General features: G+C 36.5%; 1 protein-coding gene across 1 annotated transcript in view; it reads right to left on the bottom strand.

Moving 5' to 3' along the window:
- Nucleotides 1-12791, bottom strand: part of Hook3 (hook microtubule tethering protein 3) — a 109764-nt gene that overhangs the window by 18321 nt on the left and 78652 nt on the right. Inside the window, exons 16-17 of the mRNA XM_010622449.3 lie at nt 10946-11086; nt 4142-4229 (exon numbers count right to left, since the gene is read on the bottom strand). Coding sequence (XP_010620751.1) covers nt 4142-4229; nt 10946-11086 — 229 coding nt within the window. The remainder of the gene's footprint in view (nt 1-4141; nt 4230-10945; nt 11087-12791) is intronic.

The following is a 12791-nucleotide window of genomic DNA, read 5'->3' on the forward strand; positions in this document are numbered from 1 at the left end:
CTATAAACTTCTTATTCATGTCTACTCTAACAAATTTTGGAATGATTCAAATTCACTTCTTTGCTTGATTCATGTCTAATTATAGTTTTATCAGTGGACCACAATGTCCCTTGTCACTGATACAAAGGTATATGAGATAATCACAAATACACACGAGATAACTCTTAGCATTTTTTTTTTTTTTTTTTTTTTTTTTTTTTTTTTTTTTTTTGTAGCAGGGATCAAACTCGGGCCCTTGTGCTTGCAAGGCAGGTGGCGGAACCACTGAGCCAAATCCCCAGCCCTTCTTAGCTTTTGATTATTACTTGTCCCTTTAGGAGAGAGGGTAAAATGTAAATTCTTTTAAAGAAATACCTAACTTTAATTCTGTACTTTTGCTGTGATTAGACTCTAGCAAAATTATCCACTCTAAAATAACACACTACACTTAAATAAGTAGTTAATATGTCAGGCACTGCACTGACATGTTATATACTGCTGTCTTGTGTAAACTTTACCATACTGTGATATCAGCCCCAGCTTATAGACAAGTAAGACTAGGCCAAACAATACTTAGTTTTCACCCAGTGATCCCAAATTAAAAGCCAGGTGGTACCAGATCCCAAGGTCTACACACAAACTTTCTCCCTCCAATCCTCCTATGCTGCAGTGCCTCCCCATTACTGACAAAATGTGCAGCAGGAGGAAGCCAGATATAATAGGAACCAATTATAATAATGGACAGAGGAGGAGTATGAGGGTTGGGAGGGTGGGGAGATGGGGATGAACACAATTTCTACAGTTTGATTTTTTAAAAACTCTGATATCCTTTAAGTATCTTGATTGTAAAGGGCATAAACCTATATGGCAAGTAATATTGTATAGTTATTTTACATACAATTGTCTTAAGATTTCAGTATCACCAACTGTGATGTCATAAAATGTACAAATCTTAAAATGGTTCAATATACAGAAATAAACAGGAAGCCATACTTACAATAGCCTTGAGCAGAAAGCATGCCAAGAGACAGAGAAGACATATTAGTGTGAAGCAAATACAGCAGCCAATAGAAGAAGCAATTTAGGTAATTCACAAACGATGAAGTAAAAGATATGATGGTGTTTTTATTCTTTCCTTTCAGAACTATTCATTTTTCTTTCTTCTATGGTCTCCTTATCCTCTCTTGTTCTCTGGAGTTTTATATACTGTGGCTAGCTCAAATATAACTGGATGTAACAATGCTTTTCTGCTTCCATGCTAAAAACAAATAACATTTTAAAAAACAAATGTACAAACTACCCTACTTTGTCTGACTTAAGGTTCACATGAAAGAACTCAGGTTTTTTGGTTTGTTTTTGATTTTTGAGACAGGGTCTCTCTATGTACTTCCGACTGGCCTTAAACTCATTCTGTAGCCCAGGCCGCTTTGAACTTGTGGTGATTCTCCTGCTGCAGCGTCCCCAGAGCTGTGATTATGGGTGTAGGCCACCATGGCGGTGTTCCATGGCGGTGATCAATTCCAACTGGCAGGCTGCTGTATGTATTAAGTGTTCCTGAGGTGCAACATTGTAGATTATTGAAGAAAAAAGAAAACACCAGGAGAGAGAGAGTGTGTGTGGGTGGGGGGGGCTTCATATCCTATACTGCACTATTTATTTCTCTTAAGTTATTTGCAGGGAAAGCTTCAAAATAGAAAATTTTTCATCTGCATCCTGTCTACATACAGAAAACAACTCAGACTAACCTTCTGTTTAATTCATCGGAAGACAGCACACTTACATCTCAGCAGTCAATAAATCGACCAATTTATACAAACAATATTAAATAGGGTTGGCACTTCATTTCTGAAAAATGTGCTCAAAGTAATGGCCCCCAGCGTATTTAATTAAATTTGCTATTTAACCAGGTGGTTGCTCTTATCCATCATCCCCAGGGCACTTGCAGTAAGCTACACCTTCAGCCCACTTTTATTTTAGACAGGGTCTTGGTAAGTCACTAAATTGCCCAGGCTAGGTTAAAACTTGAGCTCTTTCTGCCTCAGCCTTCCAGAGTGCTGAAATTATAGGCATGAGCCACCATAACTGGGTATGACAAATTATTTTTAAAAAACTTCTATAGCTTGAGGAATAGCTCATGATACCGTGTTTGCCTAGCATGTGCAAAGCCTTGGGTCTGAATCCCAGCACTAGAAAGAACAAATAGTAAACTCTCCTTCATGTTTTAAAATAAGAGAACTAAGTACAGTATCATCACTGTAACACTGAAGTTTTCTTAAGTCTCCTTAACATTTTAGAGATCAGAATGAACTTTACTTCATCTCAGTTTAATGGACCTAGAGATGTTAATTAAAGAAAGAACACACCTCATGGTGCATATCTAAGAACTCTTCATTGGAATTAGTATTTTAGTACATGCATGGTACATTTGTTTTACCTCTCTGTGATTAGTATTTTGAATAAAACATACTTTTAAAAAGGGTGACATTGAGCTGGGGATATGACTCAGTGTTAAGAGTTTAATGCCTAGAACCAGAAAACAACAATAAGAAAACCCCAAAAATAAACAAGGGGAGAAAAAGTCACTATAAGCTAGCTATTTTAATATGAACATAAGGAAGTTTAAATGTTGGTGCTATAATAGAAAGTGATAATCAGTTTGGAAATCTAAAATGACCACCAACACATTAACTAAGGGGTAAACTAAAATCACTGATCATCAAGGCCATGTTGCCAATATAAACTAGATGCATCTGTGGGACAAATGATAATAAAATTAGGTCCCTTATAACCTTTCCACATTTAGTATTCAAGCTTTAAGTAATTAACTTCCCCTCTTTGCTCAATTTTGCTTTGATACCCTCATATTAATAGTGCTGGATGAATACAGTGTTGAAGCTGATCCCCAAAATGACTATCAATGACATAGTGAAGTAGGGTTACTGTCAAAGGCCAGTGATCACAAAATATTACACTGCCACAGGAAAAACAAAAAAGCTGACCTAAAGCAAAGACTGGCCGGTAATATTTAGTGTGCCCCCACATCATAAAACTAGTACTAAGTCATAGCTCTAGTGTATGCTGCTCCTTATATAAGTAAGGACCTGCCAACAATGACTTACGTATACTGTTGCCAGGGCCTGATAACTACTGGGTGCTTCCTTAGCACTGTGATGAGTGGAAGCATGTTGAGTCGAGCAAAGACACTGTGCTTGGCTGAATATGTGCCACATTCCAGTGGGAATTTGCCAATGATGCAGGCAGAGCTATGACAGGGATATGCAACATGCACAGCACTACAGGAACAGAAAAGCTGGGTGTGGAGGCGCATCCCTCTAATCCCAATTATTCAAGAGGCAGAGGCAGGGAGATTCCAAGTACTGGGCAACTCAGTGAGCCTCTATTTCAAAACAAAGATAAGCTGGGCGTGGTGGCACAAGCCTGTAATCCCAGCACTCGGGAGGCTGAGGCAGGAGGATGGTGTGAATTCCAGACCAGCCTGGGCTACATAGTTAGTTCCAGGTCAGTCTCAACTACATAGTGAGACCCTGTCTCAAACAAACAAACAAACAAACAAACAAAAACAAACAAAAAAAACAAAGATAAAGAAAGGGTTGGGGATATAGCTCAGTAACAAGTGTTTGCCTAGCATGCATGATGCCCTGCGATTCTAAGGACAGCACTGTTTTCTTTGCTTTTTTCCCCTCTTTATCTTTTTTATTTTTTGGTACTGGGGATTGAACTTGGGGCCTTGCGCTTGCAAGGCAGGTGGCGGAACCACTGAGCTAAATCCCTGGCCCCCACCCTTTCTCTTTTCTTTTTTTCTTTTGTGGTACTGGAGATTGAACCCAGGGCCTTTGGACTAAGCAAATTTTAACACAGCATCATTCTAAATCATATGGCCTGAGCTCAGAGTTGCAATCCTCCTGCCTCAGATTTTCACAGTGTTAGAATTATGTATCTGGTTAGCACTGTTTTCTGGAATATCAAGTTTACATTAAAATATTACCTGATCCTTTCTCTAAGGAATGTAAGTAAAAGGAAAACATTATTTCTTTTCTGTACTAGTATAATGCTACATTATTTTGATAAAGGTCATCAAAAAAAGTTAGATTTTCTCTACACTGAAAATTTTTGACCACTTCTGGAATGTATTAAAACTTACATCTTCTGCTTTTGAGCCTTGATCCTGTAAAGATTTCTGTAGTTCTTCAACTTGTGACTGTACTTCCAAAAGTCTTTGATTCACCAGCCTAGAAGTCAAATGTACATTAATTTTCCAAGTACAGACTTGTCTTTTTTCCTTTGGTTGTCATATTGGTTACAAAGCAAACATCATTCAAAGGCCATTTTACAGCAGTAGTATATAGTAGCAGTAGTAGTACAGTAGAAGCCTCACGTCATAAGCTAGCTTACTTTTCATATTATTTTTGTATTGCTTGAAATTTTTTTTGGCCAACATAAATCTATAATAAGCTGAATTAAAAAAAAAAAAAGAGCATACTGGAAGGGCATGTTAGGTTTGCCACAATTTATGGCACCTCAAGTATCAGAGCAGCGAGGCAACTTGCCCCAGGTGCATGGCTGGTTTGTCACAGAAGCAGAGATCCCAGTCCTGAATGCCCAAGGCCTGTTCTGCCCCTGAGGATGTTGCAGTCTGATGAGGACAGGGCTCTAGCAGACAGGACAAGCTGGATACGTTACCGTGGGCATGTAGCCTGGCCTCTCTCAGCCTGTTCCTCATCTAGAAAGTTGAATGCGAACTATGTTAGTGTTTCCTGAGGGGATTGAAATTTCTGATTGAGGACTTCTTACACAGTCTTTCTGTAGAAGCATTTTTTGAAACCAATGTGTCATTTATTTGAAATTCACTTTGATATACTTATGCAAACTGTCAGGCACTGTGCATTCCAGTCGAGTGGAGAGGCAGAAAGTCAAGAAAATGAGGTGAATACTTCAGGAGAGTTCACTAGAATGTACAAAACAAATGATCACTGGGTAAAGAACTCAGTGAAGGAGTTAAGATAAGCATGGCTTGAAATGAGACTAGAACAATAAATAAAATACTTAGGTGGTGAAGGGTAGAAAAGGGATTCAGGACAGTTCACTATGTCCAAAAATGCATAGCTATATGACAGGGAATGTTCAGGAATGGTATTTCTAAAGAATAAATTCTGAGGGCAAGGCTGAAACTGGAGGAGAAAAGGCACAGACAGATCTGATGGGATCTGCTCCATCTGTATTGTATATGAAATGCCAAGTATCCAGAATTCTGTAATCGATAATTCTCTAATTTGGCTCAAAACTGGAATAAACTGAATAAACTTTAATAATTATGACTCCAAGATTCAGAATTTCTCTGGCCCATTATGATGCATGTTTAGTAACACAGTTTGGTTCTCTAGTCTTGGGTAACAATGAAGAATTGCAAGAAAGAGAAAACACGATCAGAAAATATTTCAGAAAGATCACATTGGTTTTAAGAGTGGGAGACATTAAAACAGTAAAAGAACAGGCATAAATATTGGGGGGAGATTGTTATTATTACAAATACGTCTGAAATATAAGAGAACAAATAAAAAGTTTTAAGAAAAGATAAAAGAAAACAGGAAATCAAAATGAACAGCATGGTTTTGGGTATTCACTGAGAGAGAGACAGAGGAACAAGTTAAGAAAGTGAAAATCAAATATCCGACTTTGTATTTGCTGAAGATGAAGCGCTCAAAAGTCTGTCAGAGATGTCTGAACCCGAAGCAGAGAGAAATGCATGAGTTGAGCATATACATTTAAGAACAATTTAGTTAACTGAGGCCACGAACACAAATTATACTGCCTAGCAAGAATATGAAATAGAGTAGAAATGAGTTACCAAGATGGCCTATGGCAGATCCTTAAGGGAAGAGAAATTCCACTGCAAAGAAAAATCAGAGAATTACAGGAAACAAGAGTGGAGTGTTTTAAAAAAAGTTTGAGGAAGAAAGAAATGAGTAACAACACAGTAAAAAGATGAGGAAAGATAATCTTGAATAGTCCCACTGGATTAGCCATTTAAGAGATGATGGGTCATTTTAGTAAGAGATGTGCTAGTGGGATAATAATAGAAAAAGCTGTATCACCTCAAATTAAGAATAAAAGAGTACTGAGTATCAGAATTTAAACAGCCAGAAAGTTCAGTAAAATTTTTTCAATCCAACAACTTAATTTAACAAATTAAATTATTTGAAAATCCACATTCAGTACAGGAACATATATTCACAAATACATTCTAGTGACACTGTGACTTTGTTCAGTCTGTTCAGAAAACAATTTGGAAATATGCGCCATGCTCTAAGACTATTTTAACTATACATCTTTGCTACTTTGAGATTATTTTATCAACACTGTAAGTCTACTATGTAGAGCCTACTGTAAATATAAAATACAGTCTATATCAAGATATTCCTTAGAGGACAATGGAAGTGTCCAGCAATGGGACTGGACAAGTAAACATAGTAATGTAACTGTTGAAGTATGAAGCATGTGGGCAACACAAATATGCACAAACAGGTATTATAGTCTGAGAAGCAACAAAACAAAATCCTGTGTTCTTTGAGAAAGCTCCCTGGGCAATTCCGATACTGCTGCATTTGAGACTTTATCACTCTCCTAATGTTTTCTGAACAGTTAGTATTACAGAATTTTAAAACATACTAACTTAATGGGAAGACTAATCAGAAAAGATTTTGGTCTACTACAAACTTTGCCTTCTTCTTTTTTTAATTTGGTACCAGGGATCGAACTCAGGACCTTGCACTTGCGAGGGAGGTGGTGGAACCACTGAGCTAAATCCCTGGCCCTTTCTTATTCTTTGTTTTTTTTTGGTATTGGGGATCAAACTCGAAAACTTTACCTTCTAAAAATATGATATATGGGTGATAAATAAATTGTATTTAAGGTTAAAAGACTCAGTAGGCCAGGAATTTAGCTCAGTGGTTCCGCCGCCTGCTTTGCAAGCACAAGGACCTGAGTTCGATCCCTGGTACAAAAATAAAGACTCAGTAGGACTAAAGCATAGGGCTCCTGGTGCTGAGTTCAGTATCGCAGTCTATTAAGAAATTGTTAGAGACAAGGTAAGTACGCATAAAATGTAGGAAGAACAAAAATAGGGTATTTTATCTAAGACAAAAAGCATTCTATGAGAGGAAGTCAGGAAAAACAATCAGTGTTTTCCAGATATTGTAAAAGATAAACTGGCAAAACAAGGGATATGGATTAGGTATAGACACTGGAGTCAGGCTGTCGGAATCCCTTCATTTAAAAAACTTTCATAGGGCTGGGGATTTAGCTCAGGGGTACTGCCGCCTGCCTCACAAGCACAAGGACCCGAGTTTGATCCCTGGTACCAAAAAACTCCAAAAAGCCAAAAAACAAAAACAACAATAGCAATAACAAAAACTTTCATAAACATAAGTGCGATGACATATTTAAAACATGCAGCACAATGTTTGGAATAAACAGGTGCTTCATAAGTATTATATGTTTTATATTTTAGATCATTGGTGGTTATAATCTAAAGGTCACTTGTCATCAAGTTGTAATTAAGAAATAAACAAAAAGTGTTTGTAAATGGGGAGAGGAGGAGGGGGTGAAGGGAGGGTAGGGACATGGGGAAAAAATGAGAACCAAGACCTGTCATGTAAAGGCATAAGATCCCAGTAATGAATGTAACTGTACTGTATACATAAAATGTACCAATAAACGCAATAGAAAAGGGGGAAAAAAGAAACAACACTAAGCTGTAAACAGCTATAGCTAACATAGGATCTTCGAAGGTAATCAGTCACTAATAGGCACAGTGTAAATAAATAATAACCAGTTCTCTTGTTTCTTATGAGGAAGGAGCAATGACTGAAAAGCCTCCAAGACCAATGCAAAGCATTATGAATTAAATTATGTTTTTCACTGACAAGAATATTGGGGTAAGGAGAAGCAGTTCTTAACATGATGGCTCAGGACTAATGAAGCAGACAGAAGACCCCTCCACTCCCAGGAGAGCATGATCACCAGCTCTCCCATCTTCCTCTATTTTCTCCATTTCTACTTTTTTAAATAATAAAAATATTATTCTCTATGTTCCTTAATGTTTATGTAAAATTGGTTTCCTGCTTATGCTTAATACTGCTTTTATAGTGCTCTAGTATTTCCATAAGCTCACACTGGTTCCTTATTCTTCCTCAGAAGCTTTCAAATTTACCTTCTAACCAAATTTAAAGCTTCAGAAAGAAGGGTAGGACATGTAAAACTTTTGACTTATAGCAATGACTCTCACCTAGAAAATGCCAAATCAATCAGGTACAAAAAAACACTGTAGTAAAAACCAAAACCAAAACAAACGAAAAACTGTAGTATAGGCAAACTATTAAACTATTAATAAAAATGTGAAATTCTGCAGATAGATGGTGTGTATCACAGCAGTAAGAAAAAATTTCCAAAAGGAGCCAAAAGACTGTTTCAACAAAAACGAAAAGTAATTCTTGTCTAAGGACGCTATAGATTTGAAAGTAAAGTAACTGACTTGTGGCAGGCTACTAAATAAACAAAAACCAGTAGCATTCCTGTACACCAATAATGAACCTAACGAGAAAGAAAATAGGAAAACAATTCCAACTATGATAGATTTAAAAATCAGACTCCAAAGGGTTGGTGGGGGAACAAAACTGAAGAGGGTGTTAGAAAATTGAAAAATATCCTCTTTTTGAACAGGCAGAATCAATATTGCCAAAATGACCATATTACCAAAAGGTTATCTATAGATTCAATGCAGTCCATATTAAAATAACATTTTTTTTTCACAAAACAAGAAAAAAAAAAATCCTAAAATTTATATGGAGGCAGAAAAGATCCATAATAGCCAAAGCAACCCTGAGTAACAACAGCAAAACAGGAAGCATCACAATGCTGGATTTAAAATTATACTACACAGTTAAAGTAACAAAAACAGGACAGTAATGGTACAAAAACAGACATGTAGACCAACTGAATAGAACATAAGACATGGAAACAATCCCATACACCTTCAGTCATCTGATTCTTGACAAAGGGGCCAAGCCAAAGACATATGTTGTAGAAAAGATAGTCTCTTTTTAACAAATGATACTGGGATAGCTGATTATCTATGTGCAAATCACTGAAACTAGATTCTTATCTTCTACCTACTACTAAAATCAAGTCAAAAATGTGTTTAAGACTTAGACATAAAAAAAGAAATGTTGAAACAGATGGAATATAACATGGTAAAACAGTCGAAGCCACAGGTACAGACTTCCTGAACAGAATCCTAACGGTGTAAGAAATATCATGAATCAACTAATGGAATTACATTAAATTACACAGCTTCTGCACAGCAAAGGAAACAACCAACAAAGTGAAGAGACAACCTAAAGAATGGGAAAATGTTATTGTTGGGCACTCTTCTCATAGAGATTTAACTTCTAAAATATATAAAGAACTCTAAAACATTACCTCCCCTCCAATGACTCAATTAAAAAAATAGACAAATGAAATGAATAGGCAAGTACAAATGGCCAGTAAGTCCAAGAAAAATGTCCATCATCTTTAGTCGTTTGGGAAATGCTAATCAGCACAACTCTGAGACTCTTATGACATGCTAGTCAAAATAACTATCATATCAGGGACATAAAAAACAAATGCTGTTGAGGATGTATGGAAAAGGGAACATTTTGGTGGGCAGGTAAACTAGTATAACCACTATAGAAATAAGTATAGAAATTTCTAGAACAACCAAAAGAGAAATTCCATTTGACCCAACTGTGCCTCTTCTTGGCACATTCTTTTGGGGGGAGGCACCAGGGATCAAACTTGGAACCTTGCGAGGCAGGCAATGGAACCACTGAGCTAAATTCCCGGCCCTTCTTGGTATATTCCTGAAAGAGCTAAAGACATGATACTATAAGTGATATATGCACACATTCATGTTTATAGCAACACAATTCAAAATAGTTAAGTTCTGGAAACAGCCTAGATGCCACCAAAAGAAGAATGAATTAAAAAATAATTATCTTGCAATGAAGAACAAAATCATGTCATCTGCAGGAAAATGGATGGAAGTTGAGATTACACTATGAAGTATACTACGTCAGGCACAGAAAGTTAAATATCTTATGGTTTCTCTTATATGATAAAACTATAATAATAATAAAGAAAAGAATAAAATAAAGGAATGATGGTAGGAAAAAAGACAGACTTATTCAGGACAGGGAAGGTTATTAAAAAGAGGCAATGGGTAAAGGGACTGAAAATGATCAAGACATATCACATATATGTACCAGTTTGTCAATATGAATATAACTATTGTGTTTTGAAACATACATTAACAATAAAGAACAAAAAAGTACCTGACTTTATTGACCGTATAACACAATGCACCAAAAACTTATAAGCCAAAAAAAGAAAAACAAAAAGGATTTTGTTGAATTTACAGATTTAAGTTTTCAAAATAACTGAATTGTTCATAAGATGAATGATTTCTTTAGGTTTAAGGTAAATAACAGATTAGGGGTAAAAAGTGCTTTTGTTGATTCAAACACACACCAATAGGGTTGAATCAGCAGCTTGTAAAAATGCAGTAAATTATATGAACCTGAAAATAAATTATGAATTGCAACTGTTATAGAAGACCAAATGCATGATCTGGTTTTTTAAATCCTCCACTTTTAATTAGTGACTAGAAAGGACAAATGGTGGAGTTTTAGCAACACTTTGAAAAAAGCTAAGAGAATAATGCTGGCATAAACAGGCCCAATACTTCTGGCAAGTTCGCGCAAAGGATTAAATCTGGATTAAAGTACCTTTAAAAGGAAATACAACAGCACAGGAAAACATTGTAAAACACAAAATCTTTCTTTAAGGGAATCAAAATCAGACAAACAGGCAATCTATGGCTAGATGCCACAACTTACACACACCTTACCTGTTCTCTGTCTCCAGTTCATTCTTGCGTAGATTTGCATCATCTAGGAGGCTCTGCAATAAGGCAATTTTTTCATTGTCGGAACCTTCTTGATTAATTTTTAACATTTTATTCTCATGCTGAAGACGAATAAGTTTCTCCCTGAATAAGCAAAATGAAAACATTATCTGGCATATTAATACAATATAGATATCAAAGTCCAGCCATGAAGAGTAAATAAACAGAATAGGAAAAAAAATTATCAGCAATGAAATTAGCTTCTTTACAAACTGCTAAGACATTACATTTCAGGAATTAAATTCTTTTCAGAATACAGAACCTGCAGACAGTAGTTTTTACATGTCATGACTTACATAGAAGGCCATTTCAATCCTCTTTCCCTTTTGATTTAAATACTTAAGCCACAAATAAATTTTTCTTTGATAAGAAAGCAAGATCTCTAAAGTTATGCTATTTCATTCACCAAATCTTGGCAAGGTGTACTCAATGAGCACTATCATTAAGATATTCAGAAGCTAGCCAGGTGTAATGGCGCATGCACGTAATCCCCCAGCACTCAGGAGGCTTAAGGCAGAAGCTGGGGGTGGTGATGCACACCTCAGCACCTGGAAGGCTGAGGCAGAATTGTCATGAGTTGGAGGTGAGCCTGGGCTACAAAAGTGAGTTCAAGGTTAGCCTTAAGACCCTGTTCAAAAGCAAAAAAAATTTTTTAAATTAAAAACAAAAAAGATATTCAGAACATCCATTCCTGTAGTTATGTTAAAACTGTATCCTTACAACAAGACCAATTATTCGAGTAAAATTACTACCTTGTCTTGTTTCAGACTTTTTGTGCTATATGGAAGGATGTTAAAAGCAAGCAATACACACAATACCACAGTGACCGCAGGGAGGATATAATGGGATATCATCAGTGCATATGAAGACTCGTTAAAGGTTAATTCATTATTTTCTTTACACAGAGCCATCTTTAGAGGACTCCGTGAAGACAGCAGTATCAGATACTAGATATTGTACTATGAAGAGCCCTGCTTTCATGAAAAAAAAAAAAAAAATCAAAATAAGCATATACATAAAAAAAAAAAAACAAAAAAACACAGCTCTTATTCTGTAAACACAAAACCAGTAAGTCCCCCCCTTTTGGTTTTTTGAGATAGTGTCTTGCTATATAGTCCAGGCTGATCCTTTAGCTAACTGTATAGCCCAGGTTGGCCTCAGACTTGTGGCAATCCTCTTGCCTCAGGACCCGAAGTGATGGGATTTCAGGCTGTGTGTCGCCACACGTAGCTTAAACATCATGAATCTTACAAAAGCACTTTTACTTGTGCTACTAAAAAGATGAGTCAAATCTATAATTCAATTCCAGAAGTTACATAGAATGAGAGAGATTTTGTATGTGAGCAATATTCACTTAATATTTTTTCAATTACAAAATAAACACACATACTGAAGGGGAAAAGAATGAAAAAAGAATCATCCATCACTCTATGAAGCCATTGCTGAAATACAGTGCTGTGCATATATACATACATGTAGTATTTTTTTTTGTGTGTGTGTGTGAGGTACTGGAGACAGTTCAAAGACTACACACTGACCTACATCCCCAGCCCTTTTTTAAATTTTGAGACTGGGTCTCGCTAAGTTGCCCATTCTAGATTTGAACTTGGGATCTTCCTGCCTCAGCCTCCCAAGTGCTAGGATTACAGACATTCACCACCACACCTGGCTACAATCATCTATTAAAAAAATGGAGGGCCTGGGATTTAGCTCAGCACTTTGGTGGCCTGCCTTGCAAGCGCAAGGACCAGAGTTGAATCCCCGGTACCAAAAAAAAAAAAAAAAAAAG

This window comes from Fukomys damarensis, unplaced genomic scaffold, assembly GCF_012274545.1.
Source record: "Fukomys damarensis isolate Sample0158 unplaced genomic scaffold, DMR_v1.0_HiC HiC_scaffold_18, whole genome shotgun sequence".
Taxonomy (NCBI): domain Eukaryota; kingdom Metazoa; phylum Chordata; class Mammalia; order Rodentia; family Bathyergidae; genus Fukomys; species Fukomys damarensis.